General features: G+C 40.6%; 1 protein-coding gene across 1 annotated transcript; it reads right to left on the bottom strand.

Moving 5' to 3' along the window:
• Positions 1–3324: 3324 nt before the first annotated feature.
• On the bottom strand, positions 3325–7125 carry LOC142618688 (dimethylnonatriene synthase-like). The gene is made up of 2 exons (XM_075791674.1): positions 6157–7125; positions 3325–4118 (listed from the first exon to the last, which is right to left on the bottom strand). The coding sequence occupies exons 1-2, from the start codon at positions 7090–7092 to the stop codon at positions 3498–3500; spliced, it is 1557 nt and encodes a 518-aa protein (XP_075647789.1). The 5' UTR covers positions 7093–7125; the 3' UTR covers positions 3325–3497.
• Between the last annotated feature and the right edge of the window lie 6973 nt (positions 7126–14098).

The following is a 14098-nucleotide window of genomic DNA, read 5'->3' as shown; positions in this document are numbered from 1 at the left end:
GCCATGGAAGTTCTGCCACAAGGTTGGCATTTCTTACCCAAGCATCCAGAGAAAAATATCAAGTTCTATAAAAGTATCCTCAGCCAGGAAAAATCAGTCCAAGTAGAAAACATCTTCAATGGCAGGGACCCCTCAGTAGTCCTCTACCACAAATTCATTATCACAGGATTTGTTAGTTGTCAAGATTGGGGACATCATCCTTCTGAATTAAGGATCCTCAAGAACTTCAGATCCCCTTCTGGCTCAGCATTCTATTATAGTTATTATGACTACATTGATGCCTTTCAGAAAGTTCTCTTCATTCAGAATCAGAATTACAACCATTCATGGTTCTTAATGTTTAGTAGAGACTTCTTCGGCCAGCTTCCTTCCTGGTTCCTAAAGTGGTGGGAAATGTTTGGATCAGTCCCTCAGATCTTTCCAGAGCCCTTGCAAGATGCTTTGAGGTATTTTGATTCAAGATATAAGACTTCGAGCCACCGTTCCCAATTTCCAGTAATTCTACTTTTTTCCCAAAGATACAGGATCCACTGGATTAGCAAATGGGACTACAAGATCAATACCAATCTCTTAGACAGAGAATTTTCAGTAAAATGGTGGGATAGTCTAAGGATTGAACAAATCATCAACCAAGTCTATAAAGACTATCCTCCTCCAATCTAGCAACCCATTGCTCACAGAACAAGGTCTCAGTCTAGCCTAGACTCTGTTCAAATCACCGAAAAATCTAGCAAAGAGTTAAAGGAATTAGCCCAAAAGCTAATAGCTCATTCACAGTAGCTAGAATCAGAAGAACAGATTTCTCCCACTACTTCAGTGGCATTAGTCAATCATAATCCAATTGACCCTTTTCAGGATTCCCAAAATCCTTACAGTGGGTATAATTTGGATAGCGATTAAAAAAAACATCCTGACCAAGCAACTCAGGATAAGATCTCAGTCAGGTTACTATTCAAAATCAGCACCAGCCACTGATATGAACAGTACCCGCATCATGAACAGTACCAACACCCAACAGATTCCCCGAAATTTCAATAGTGACCAAATCCAAAAAAGCAAGGGGACAAAGCACTATTCATTGGAACAGTAAAAGTTACTGTTCACCGACACAATCATTTAGAATTACTATTGCTTTCAGTGGAAACAGCTTTCACCTCAGTAAAAGCAATTTATTCTCCGTAATTTCAGCAGTCTTCAGCCAACATCCAAGGCTCCCTCCAGCCTATATAAGGCAGTCATTTCTCCATTCTGAGGCAGGTCCAATTTCATAGCGAAATACCTCAGAGGTCCAATTTTAGGAGCAACTTCAGCAACTCCAAAATTCCCTCACTCTTCCAACCAAGAGTTTCTCAACTTTGCCTCCTCTTTACAACCTTTAGCATTGTAATCAGATGGCTCAGTTTTATTGTATTACATTAGCCAGTGTTCATCACTGTAACCATATGGCCTCAACTGGCCTTTATCTGTATTTTCCGCACATGGCCTCAACCGGCCTTAGCTTGTAACTTACCCCCCTTTGGTATCAGAGCCAAGTTTGGCCCGGTCAGAGTTGTAAGCTAAGGCCACATATATATATATATATATATATATATATATATATATATATATATATATATATATAATGTTTTCTTTTTCATTAATAATTTTACAATAGTGGGCCTTTGAGAAGTGCCAGTTGGTGGATTCAATGTACTTGAAAAACTTGTCATAAACCTAAAAGTCTCCCGGTTCTATTTACCACATTATTGATTTTTAGAGTTTTTAAAATGTTTAAGGAGTAGGGAGTGGAATATATATATATATTTCTAGTAAACCTGAAAAATAAAAATAAAAATTATTCTTGGAGTTAGTGTTATATTAAAAATATAAATATAATAGTATTTTGGTTGTAATCATTGATCATGCAATGTTTTTAGATTGTTTCATTGCTATCGTGTGGCTGTCTAACCCTTGAACGCGCTTGTTTTAGAATGTTAATACAAGCATGAAACTCAAGGAAAATGCTTATTATGATTAGGTCTTTGACAAAACCTCATTTACGGTACTAACTTTTTGTTTAGCTTGTCTTCTTTTCTTCTTTTTTTTTTTTTTTTTTTTTTCTTTTTTTCTTTTTACAAGATAGAATTTATATTCTATCCTAATAATATATGTGTAAAGCTCCCTCTTGAAAACTTGAACCCCAACCTTTACCTTCTACACTCATAAGCTTGTCTTTTTTAGACCAACACAATTGTAAGTACTTTTTATTCATGCATTGTCGGTTCCCATCCTAAGCATTCACAACTATTTGTATTATTGCATTTGAGTTCAAGAAGGTTCATGTTTCATGATATAAAAGCCTAGTTTCCCTCCGCTTTGATTAGAGGAGTTCTTAAGTGAATACTTTTTTTTTTTGGCTTTTCTTTTTTAAGTGTGCCATACATTCCAAACTCCTCCAACTTTGTAATCTAAGCATCTTGGGAATGGATTTTTTGGCCTCCACTTGTGATATGAATATGAACTTTTGGTCTCATCCAAAATGATGTATGTTTTGGACCCACTTGCTAGTAAATTGTTGACATGTGGATATGTGTAGTACCACTTGTATTAATTTTTTTCATGGCTTCATTCAATTGTTTTGTACCTAAAGAAATACGTGCTTAACTACCCTATGCTTATGTAATACTTGTTTCCTAAAAGATTTTAGTTACCTTGTTATGCTGGCTTCTCTTTGGTTGTGTGCATCATGTCTTTTATGTGCATGTTCTTTTTAATATCCTCCTTTAGGAATTCCTTGATTTTTAAGATCTTGGTTGTGATTTGCATGAATAAGTTTGGAAAATGCCAAAGTCATAAACTATTTTACAAATTGCTAATATGGTGTATAATTATTGGTAAATGAAAATGAAATGTTAGTGGTAGTCCCAAATGAGGACCAATAAGAATTTGTCACATCAATAGCTTTTTAAAATGTTGTAAAATAATTTGTATCTATAGTATTAATATTACTCAATAAATTTATGCTAAGGTGGAATTGATAATAATAAGCTCTAATAATTGGGCTTAGATATTATGAGCACCTAAGTTTGAGCTCCTTTGGCTTTAAGCTCTATATATGTTCTTTCAGCTTTAAGGATATGTGATATGAGTATATAATAAGACAAAGAATTTATTTAAATCCCTTATTATGAGTTGAAACATTTGATGCGTAATGTTGCATGCAATCATGTTTCAAAAATATATATCTTCAATAGATTTCAAAATCCAAATTATGTGATTTAAGCATATTGAAACTATTACTAATTTCACTAATTTGATATTTTTTTTAAAAAGAGTAGATACTAAGCCACAATAATAAGCCAATTGTTATTAAACAATACCACTAAGATAAGTATGGATTATTCATGTAAAAGGAAATAATACCACGTCACTTTATTCTACGATTACATAATAATTCTTTCTAAAACGAGTACATTTGGTGCAATAATCTTGAGATTGAAGTATTAGCTTCACACCTATTAATAACTCTCCATGGGAAGGCGAGGCTTGAGTACAACGTCAAGTGGATTGACCTTAGGTAAGGCAATTCCTGGTCCTTCAAGCATGTCCACCTTCACACCTGCCATGGTTGTCATATCAAATCCTTGAAGCACACGAGCTAGTGCCAAGTGAACTACTTGCGTGCCAAATGTGATTCCGGGGCATGACCTTCTACCAGAACTGAATGGAATATATTCAAAATTTTGACCCCTAACATCAATGTCTGCATGAGTTGTCATGAATCTCTCTGGTTGGAATTCAGATGGGTTCGACCACACACGTGGGTCTCGTTGCAACTTCCATATGTTAACGAGCAAACGAGTGCCCTTTGGAACAAAATAGCCACCAACAGTACAATCTTCCATGGCCTCACGTATTCCTGTGAGGGGACCCGGTGGATACAAACGTAAGGTTTCCTTAACAATGGCATGGAGGTATTTTAAGTTCTTTATATCAGATTCTTCCACCCATCTATCTTTCCCTACGTGCATGTCTAGCTCTTCTTGGGCAGCCTTTAGCACACTTGGGTGGTTTAAAAGCAAGGAGATTGCCCATGTTAGTGTAGTAGATGTGCTTCCTGCTCCTGTAAGGAGGAGAATCTGCCAAAAAAAAACAATAAATTATCAATTGTCTCAAAGTCTTGAATTACTAGGTAATAATGAATTTAACACACTCCGTTAAAGTATGAGCCTAAATTGCCTTATTAAGAATGTGTTTGGATAAAGCGTTTTGGTGTTTGCGTTTAGCCCAAGCGCATTTTACTTTTTCTTTTTTTTTTCCAACCGCACTTGTTGACTTTCCTGCGTTTCACTTTTTTTTTTTTTTGTTGCTGCAGCACGCTTTTCAGGGGACAAACAGTTACTGTTCATGAACAGTAATTGTATATTTCTGACTTTTCAGCCACTTTCTTCCATAAACAGTGCATTCATGCACTGTTTACGGACCCACAAATTTCATTTTCAGTTATTTTTTTATTAAAAATGGGTTCCACAATACTATTCACACATTTAAAAATTATTTTGCTACAGTATTTTCAATTTTCAGTAATAAGTTCTATCCAAACAGACCCTAAATGTGCCCACGTATGTTAATTTTTCAAATGAAAGATAAGGTGGAGATACAATTTGAACCAATAACATCCTCTTTTGATCCTATGATAAATTGCTAATTATTCAAAAAAATTGAACTATTAGAAAATTTTGATCATTTAATCTAATGGACAAAAAAATAGAAATAAACTAAGGGGGCGGAAGTAGTTAGCTAGTACTAGAGAAAGGCTATCTCTTTATTTAAAATTTTTGTTAATTATCATTTATAATGCACCCTTTCATAGTAACCACCAAATTTCTCAAAAGAAACAATTACTAAGTGCTAATTTTCTATTAATATAAGGACAATTTGTGCCAAGACTTTTATAATTTAATTAGCATCTCCTAATGCTAACAATAATAACGTTTAAGTTTTAAATCTCGTATTCTTAACTTTCAAATTATACCTGAAAAAAAGTACAAATCACGTGCATTCTTAGCCTTAGGGACCCAGAGAAACCAAACTAACCTGAATTGAAAGGTCACAGGCATATTTGAATATAGTGCCACCTGTCATATAAATTTAATGTGCCCTTTTTCTATGTTCACTAATATATTCTATATTCCACTCAAATTTTGGGGCTAAGACTTTGTTTTTGTTATTTTTTTATTAGCTTATATCAAGTAGGATAATAATGTTATGTTTGGTTGAGTGGATTTTGGAATGATGGAAAATGAGGAGAAAAAATTGGTGCGTTAGCCGTTTAGTATGGAGGAAAATGGAGAGCATGGAAAGAGGCCTACATATGTAAGGAAAATGGAGATGAAAACGGGAGATGTAAGATCAGTTGTCATTTTTTTCCTTTGTTTCCCATATTGATGAGAGACAAAAACGAGACGACCCCATAATGTTTTCTCATGTGCTCCTTTGAGTCCTTTGTCAGTTTGGGTACAATTTTTTTTTTTTTTTTTTTTTTGGCCTTTTAGACAAATTATTTGAAAAAGTAGTACCTAAAAAATGAATTTAAAGAAGTTGTACTTTTTTGGCGTAAAAATAGAGTGCCTAAAAATAGTAACAGACATATGGAATTAAATCCTAATTGCAACCTACAAAATCCATCGGTGAAGTTTTTTGTAGAATTCTCACCTATACTAAAAACTTGTTTTCATAAATTATAAGCTTATGTTATTTAGTTAAATTAATGACTATTATCTTTGTGATTTTGCAACATGCAAATTGTAAATTAGTTTTATACTGGAAAGATTGATTAAACTTTTAATTGTTTTTTTGAAATCATTATGACTTTAATATTAGTTTTTTATTTTTTATTTATGCGTTATTATTTCTTTTTTTTCTAGATTTTCATTTCCAATTTCTTTTTTTTTAAATCTTCTTGCAGTAAACTACTTAGAAGAAGAGAAGAAAAAATAATGAGATGTAAATGTTTATAATTCTCTCTTCTAGTTTCAAAATTGAGCAATGTCATGTTGTTTGTCTGTTTTTTGCTGCCACATAACTCAATCATGCAACAATTATTTACCAGTATGTACAAAAACCTTTCCTATTACTTATTATTACATTTTTGAAAAGTTTATAATAGCAACGTACCAGTGCTGTTGCCTTGACAATAATGTCGCGGGTATGCCCCGAAATCTCAACATCCTCTGGAAAGCTTGATAGCATCACGTCCATGAAATCGCTTTCACCATCACTCTTCTGCTCTAGTCGTTTCTGAAGATGTTCAGCAAGCCAAATCTCAAGCACCGAGTCAAGTTCCTTAGCAGTCCTCTTCATGGAACTCACATGACCTCTATGGTCCATCCATTCAAGATGTGGAAAAGCATCGGACAAGATAAACACGCCACTAAGATAAAGAGCCTCTTTTATGGCACTTCGGAAACGGCATGCCTCACTCTTTTCTTCACCGTATGTGGTGGCAGAAAATCGCTTACCAACAATTATCCGAAGGCTGATATTGAAGGTCATGTGGTCGAACAACTCACTAATAGTCACCACCTTGTTGTTTGTACAAAGCAAGTGCAAGTTTTTGATCAAAGACTCCACTTCTGAGAATCGAACATGCTTGAGCTTTTCAAGCCTATGGCTCGAGAGAAGCTCAAGAGTGGCCATCTTTCTCACATCACGCCAATATTGACCATAAGGAGCAAGAGCAAATGTAGCATTGTTGTAAAACAAGTGCTTTCCAACAGCTATGCTTGCCCTTGTAGCAAAAGTTTTGTCATGGGTAGCTAGGAATTCCTTTACCATCTCCCAACTACTCACCACCAACATTCGATGGATACCCATTTTGAGTGAGAAGAATGAGCCATATTTATCAGCAATGGCTCCAAGAATTATGGCCATTGGCTCTTGGCCTCCTAGAAGATGAAGGTGGCCAATGATTGGTAATGCCCCAGAGGGTTCAGGGATTTCAATGCATTTGGTGTAACCCCTCTTGGTATTTGGTTTGGTGTTTAAGGCAATAAAGATTACTGTCAAAGCAAAAAGCCCTAAAATAGTTAGGATATGATAACAGAACTCCATGGTGGTCTTAAGAAGTTGGGATGGTAAGTTGTGTGAGAGTTTGTAGTGTATTTATAGTACCAGTATCACAATCCAACCCAAGTAAAGGGTTAGCCACAGTTTCGCTATAAGTCAAAAAGACAACAACAACAACAAAAAAACTATTTGATGTTAATTGATTTGTGACAACCCAAGAAAATCACTAAATAAATCTATATTATACACTAAAAGAATTAGTCAAGTTGAATTTGGAACTTATTGTATTTGCTTATCTTGCCTAGATCAATGTAGTATAATCTTGATGTGAGATTCAACACAAGCATATGGAGTCCTCTTCATTTCATTTGAATTGAGCCTGTTAATTTTATTGTTAAAGATTTTATTTTTTCTATTAAAAGATTTTGTTTTTTGTATTAAAAGGTGGCATTCTATATATTATAAGTGTGTTTTTCATGAGTTGTCATAAACTATAGGTAACTTAGTCAACATTAGACCTATATTGGTTGATCTAGGCTATATAGAAGATTACAAGAAATTTCACTTATAAAACACATTTAAGTTTATAATATATTCTTTCTCAAAAAAAAAAAAAAAAAACGTTTATAATATTTATCTTGTTTCTTTTGCAAAGGAAATTGGATTACAAACGCTATGCTATATCTTCCAAAAAGAGAGATAACCTATTATAAACATACACTCTCCAAACATACCCCTCTTTCTTTTCTCATTTCATTATGACAAACACAATTTTAGGAAATCAAAGTCTGTCTTCAATTTTCATCCTATTTCGGCCCTTAGTTAGAATGTTAGATACCTTTCTTTTCTATATGCTTAGCTTTAATTTAGATATAACATTTTTCGAAGTAGATCTTAATCTAATTTTAAAAAATATAACTATCAAGAAACATCCATGTCATATATATTAATAATTTTCAACCTCAATCCTAATGTCTATCTAAATTTGAAAATGACTGGTTATTGATATTTCTTCGAGTAGTACTAATTTTATTAAAGGATTAAAGTTTTCTCAACAGATATCTAATAAATGTATTTATTAAATAAAGCATTATAATAGACAAAATTGTATCTCACATGGAGTTGTTTGCTCAATTTTGAATTCAATGTACATAGATCGTATACTCATATACTAACACATTTTATATCACTCTCGCTCTCATTTTCTCGTGCCATAAAAAAATTTTAATGATTGAAAAAAACAAAATTGAGTTTGTGGTGTTGAGGTTAATACCACCAAAAGTTGTTGACGAGAGCAAAAGGGTTGACTCTACGTGAACAATACTTAGAAGTAAATTCCACACAGTTCAGGATAATTACTGATAGTGACGTTATTACAAGGTGACGGAAGTTCACTTGTTACATACTGAATGCACGTTAAGAAGCTGACGGCAATACGCTATCCGTCAGCTACTGTCATTAACACCTCTTTAGCATTCATAGCCATGCCCCTTACGTAGCAACATTAAGCTGACGGATCAACGTGGACGAGTCAGGGTGACGACCTTGGCTGTAAGGTCTTTGGCTGATGTCCTTGGCTGACGGACCACGTCGACGTACGTAAGCTGACGACAGTATAGGAGTTACACGTGGGCTGACGACCTTGGCTGGTGACGGCTGAAGGAATAACCCAACTTTCATTTTTAGCCTATCTTGACCTCTGCTTATGTGAATATAAGGAAATTCCTTGCGCTACGCGTTCGACTTAGTTAAGAAGATTCCTATAAGGAAAGGGCTCGATACAATAGGCGAAGATCCGCGAATTACTCTTTTAAAAAGGAAAGTACTTCTTCACCAAGGCGCATATTTCGGCCACACACCACTATATATACCCCAAGACCCTCATGACCCAAAGGTACGCACAATTACCTCAACTCTGGCACTCTAGGGTTGTTTAAAGATTCTAACTTGATCGTCGGAGGGTCTTTGGCCGGCACCACACCGGTGCTCTCTGTCGATCACCTACTTTTTTCTTCGCAGGTGTTGCTTCAAATCGGTGGAGTACTAACAGCTTACTGGTGATCTTTTAGGCATCATCAGTTGGCGCCGTCTGTGGGAAGAACGACAAGCATTTAGCCTTGCTCTATTCCTGAGACAAAAAGTTGTATGGTACTCACTCGATCGATGGCAACAGTCAACAACCAAGGCGACGAACCGCATGCTACAGCACTAGAAAGGCAAGTTCGTACGCCGGCCGCCGCCGTCGAGCGCCTTACTAAACGGAACCACGACTTAGAAGAGCAACTACGGCGGATGACGGCGCACCAAAGTGCGCCAGGAGGACCAGAAGTAGCGAGCCCGAGGGGAGGAATGCCGTCGAGCTGAAGGTAGTACCGCACCGACAAGGCTGGAGCGGCCGGAGACAAACCCGCCATCCGCCTCGGACTCCCTGCCACCTCATATCACAGCCGAGATGCAGGAGATGAGGGAGCGCATGGATGCAATGATGAACGCCCTTAAGGGACGGGTATCCAGCAATCTGGACGACCTAGTCCATAGAACGGATTCACCATTCACAGCGTTGGTGAACTCATACCCCGTCCCTTCAAAGTTTAAAATGCCCCATGTGGAAAACTATGACGGATCCAAGGACCCGCTGGACCACCTGGAGTCTTTCAGAACACTAATGCATCTCCAGGGTGTACCGGACGAAATCATGTGCAGGGCTTTCCTCACCACCTTGAAAGGGCCTGCGAGGGATTGGTACAGCAGGTTGACGCCTAATTCCATCGGCACTTTTAAGGAATTAGGTGCACAGTTTGTATCGCACTTCATTGGAAGTTATCGACACAAGAGGTCTATTGCATGTATACTGGGAATTAAACAACGAGAAGGTGAGACATTAAGGTCTTATATAGCCCGCTTTAACAAGGAATCCCTCTCGATAGACGAGGCAGACGACAAGACACTTGTGGCAGCATTCATGAACGGGTTACAAGAGGGTAAGTTCTTGTTCTCTCTATGCAAGAACGACCCAAAGACTATGTCCGACGTATACTACAGGGCGACGAAGTATATGAACGCAGAGGATGCCTTGCTGGCCAGGGACGACTACAAACCCAGAAAAAGGGAGAGACAGGAAGATACGAAACCCGATAATGGACGAAAAAGGGGGAGAACCAGAGAGGGACGAGATGATCGACGACCCAAGCCGCCTACAGGAAGGTACACGAACTTCACTCCCCTGAATGCGCCCATCGACCAGGTGTTGATGCAGATTAAAGACGAGGAAACTTTAGCCTTTCCTGGAAAGCTGAAGGGAGATCCCAACAGGAGACCAAGGGATAAGTACTGCCGATTTCATCAAGACCACGGCCATGACACCGCCGATTGCTACGACCTGAAACAGCAAATAGAAGCTCTCATCAGGCGAGGGAGGTTACAGAGGTTTGTCAACAAAGAGAGGGCAGACCTTCCACAAAATCAAGCCCCTCGGCGAGATAATGATCGCCCCAGGCAGCCCATAGGAGACATAAGGATGATTGTAGGAGGCACCACAAGGGCCCGATCTTCCAAGAAAGCCCGAAAGACATACATCAGAGCGGTCCAGAACGTCCAATCGGCAGGCCCTGCGCTTGGAAGGCCACGGATTGGAAATCCCCCCATTGAATTCTCTGAAGTAGACGCCCAGCGCCTCCATCACCCCCACGACGACGCTTTGGTCGTCACCATACAGGCGGGAGATTACAACATACACCGGGTTCTCGTAGACAACGGTAGTTCGGCAGACATCCTTTACTATCCCGCTTTCCAACAGATGCGAATTGAAAGGGAGCGACTAACTCCGGTTAATGCCCCACTCATTGGCTTTGGAGGGGCGAGGGTGCATCCGCTGGGCACTGTCACTTTAGCAAGAACCGTTGGAGACTACCCACAGCAGGTCACCCGGAACGTAACATTCCTGGTAGTCGATTGCTCGTCGGCTTATAATGCCATCATAGGACGTCCAACCCTCAACTCATGGAAAGCTGTAACCTCGACATACCATTTAATGATAAAATTCCCTACTGATCACGGAATTGGAGAATTAAGAGGAAATCAGGTATCCGCACGAGAATGTTACGTGGCCATGATGGAGATGGACAATCACATTCAAGCCATGAACATAGAAGAACGTCGGGTGGCGACAGAACCCGTCGAAAGGCTCGAAGACGTGCACCTCGACGAAGCCCACCCGGAGCGAACGACAAAAGTCGGAACCTTGGCCGACCCGGCGGTACGTCAGAAACTTGCTACTTTCTTGAAAGAGAACAAAGATGTATTCGCATGGAGCCACGAAGACATGCCGGGAATCGACCCGTCAGTCATGATGCACAGGTTGAACGTGTCGCCATCCTTTCCGCCCGTCCGACAGAAGAAAAGAACCTTCGCCCAAGAAAGAGACCAAGCAATAGCAGAAGAAGTCCGCAAACTGCAGGAAGCGGGATTTATCAGGGAAGTGTATTACCCCGACTGGTTGGCGAACGTCGTAATGGTCAAAAAGAACAACGGGAAATGGAGGATGTGCGTCGACTTCACGGACTTAAACAAGGCGTGCCCCAAAGACAGCTACCCCCTCCCGCGGGTCGACGTCCTGGTGGATTCCACGGCCAAACATCAACTGTTAAGCTTCATGGATGCATTCTCCGGTATAACCGCATTCGAATGGCCGAGGCTGATCAAGAGAAGACTTCGTTCGTAACAAGCCAAGGCCTTTTTTGCTACAAGGTCATGCCCTTCGGCCTGAAAAACGCTGGCGCAACCTATCAGAGGCTCATGAACAAGATGTTTGCACAGCAGATTGGAAGGAACGTCCAGGTGTATGTCGACGACATGCTGGTCAAAAGCCAAGAGGAAGAAGCTCATCTGGAGGATCTTAAGGAAACATTTGATACTCTTCGCTCCTACAACATGAAGCTCAACCCAAGCAAGTGTGCCTTTGGAGTGACGGCAGGAAAGTTCTTGGGATACATGGTATCCCAAAGAGGGATCGAGGCCAACCCGGACAAGATTCAGGCCATTATGGGGATGGCCCCTCCTAAAAATATCAAGGAAGTACAAAGCCTCAATGGTAGGGTCGCCGCGCTTAGCAGGTTTGTATCGAAGGCTGCAGATAGATGTCTACCTTTTTTCCGAACATTGAAAAAATCCTTTGAATGGACTGCCGAGTGTCAACAAGCGTTCGAAGATTTAAAGGCCTACCTCTCTTTCCCACCGTTGCTAAGCCCCTCGCAACCAGGAGAAGAATTGTTCCTCTATCTGGCCGTTTCCCCAGCAGCCGTCAGCGCGGCCTTAATTAGAGAAGACGATAAGGTCCAACGACCCGTGTACTATGCGAGCAAGGCATTGCACGGTGCAGAAGAGAGATATCCCCCCATGGAGAAACTTGCCTTCGCTTTGGTTACAGCGGCCCGTAAGCTCAAGCCATATTTTCAAGCCCATACAATAGTCGTCCTGACTGACAAACCTTTGCGGCGGGCAATGGGCAGCCCTGCGGCTGCCGGACGGATGGCGCTGTGGTCCGTAGAGCTAAGTGAATTTGATATACAGTATCGCCCCCGCGTCGCCATCAAGGGACAAGCGGTGGCTGACTTCATTGCTGAGTTCACCAACACGGAAGGCGAAGAGGAAAAGATTCCCCAATGGGGAATTTTCACTGACGGGTCATCCAACAAGAAGGCTGGCGGGGTAGGGGTCGTGCTTAACTCCCCGGAAGGCGACGAGCTAAAATGCATGATTCGCCTCGACTTTCCTACAACTAACAATGAAGCTGAGTATGAAGCCCTGATAGCAGGTCTAGACCTTGCTCAAGTTGTAGGGGCCACGAATGTGGTTGTTCATTGCGACTCCCAAGTCGTCACAAGCCAGGTAAACGGCGAGTACGAGTGCAAGGGTGAAAGAATGAAGAGGTACTGGGAGCAAGCAAAAAAGAGGATGGACGGACTGCAAGCCAAAATAGTCCAAATTCCAAGAGGAGAAAACGAACATGCCGACCGACTTTCCAAAGCCGCATCTGCGGAAACTATGACCCCCATCGACAAGGTACTTTCTTTCATTCAGTCCTCACCATTAATTGACGTTGTCTGCGTACAGGAAATTGGTTCCGAAAACAATTGGACCACGCCCTTGATCTCCTACCTAAAAGATGGTACGTTGCCTGATGAGAAGGAAACCGCCAGGAAGTTGAAGGTCCGGTCTGCACGGTTTGTCTTGATAAAGGACGTTCTCTACAAAAGGGGCTTTTCTCGACCATATCTAAGGTGCGTAGGCCCCGAAGAAGCAGACTATGTTATGAGAGAAGTACACGAGGGGATATGCGGCAACCACTCTGGATCACGGTCGTTGGTACAAAAGCTGATTCGGGCCGGGTACTATTGGCCAACAATGCGAAATGACGCCCAGGTTTATGTGAGAGCTTGCGACAAGTGTCAAAGGTTCAGCAACGTCACTCGGCAACCGGCGGAAGAATTGACCCCCATAACTGCCCCATGGCCATTCGCCCAATGGGGGTTGGACATCATGGGACCATTCCCGATGGCAGCAAGGCAGCTGAAGTTCCTCGTCGTCGGCATCGATTACTTCACCAAATGGGTTGAAGCTGAAGCCCTAGCCACAATTACTGAAAAGAACATAAGGGGTTTTGTATGGAGAAACATTGTTTGCAGGTATGGAATTCCAAGAGTCTTAATCTCGGACAACGGTAAACAATTTGACAACGACTCCTTCCGGGCCTTCTGTTCAGAGTTAGGAATCAAGAACCATTATTCTTCCCCAGCCCATCCTCAAGCAAATGGACAAGTAGAAGTCACCAACCGATCCTTGCTTCGAATCATCAAGACTCGACTCGAGGGGGCAAAGGGCGTATGGCCTGAGATGCTACCCAGCGTGTTGTGGGCATACAGAACGACAGTGCGAACCCCTACAGGAGAAACCCCTTTCCAGCTGACATACGGAAGTGAAGCGGTCATTCCAGCCGAGATAGGACTCACAAGTTATAGGGTGGCCAATCACGACGAGGGAAGAAATGATCAAG

The sequence above is a fragment of the Castanea sativa genome, chromosome 12, assembly GCF_040712315.1.
Source record: "Castanea sativa cultivar Marrone di Chiusa Pesio chromosome 12, ASM4071231v1".
Classification (NCBI taxonomy): Eukaryota; Viridiplantae; Streptophyta; class Magnoliopsida; order Fagales; family Fagaceae; genus Castanea; species Castanea sativa.
The sequence above is the reverse complement of the archived record's forward strand: the minus strand, read 5'-3'. Positions and strand labels throughout refer to the sequence as shown.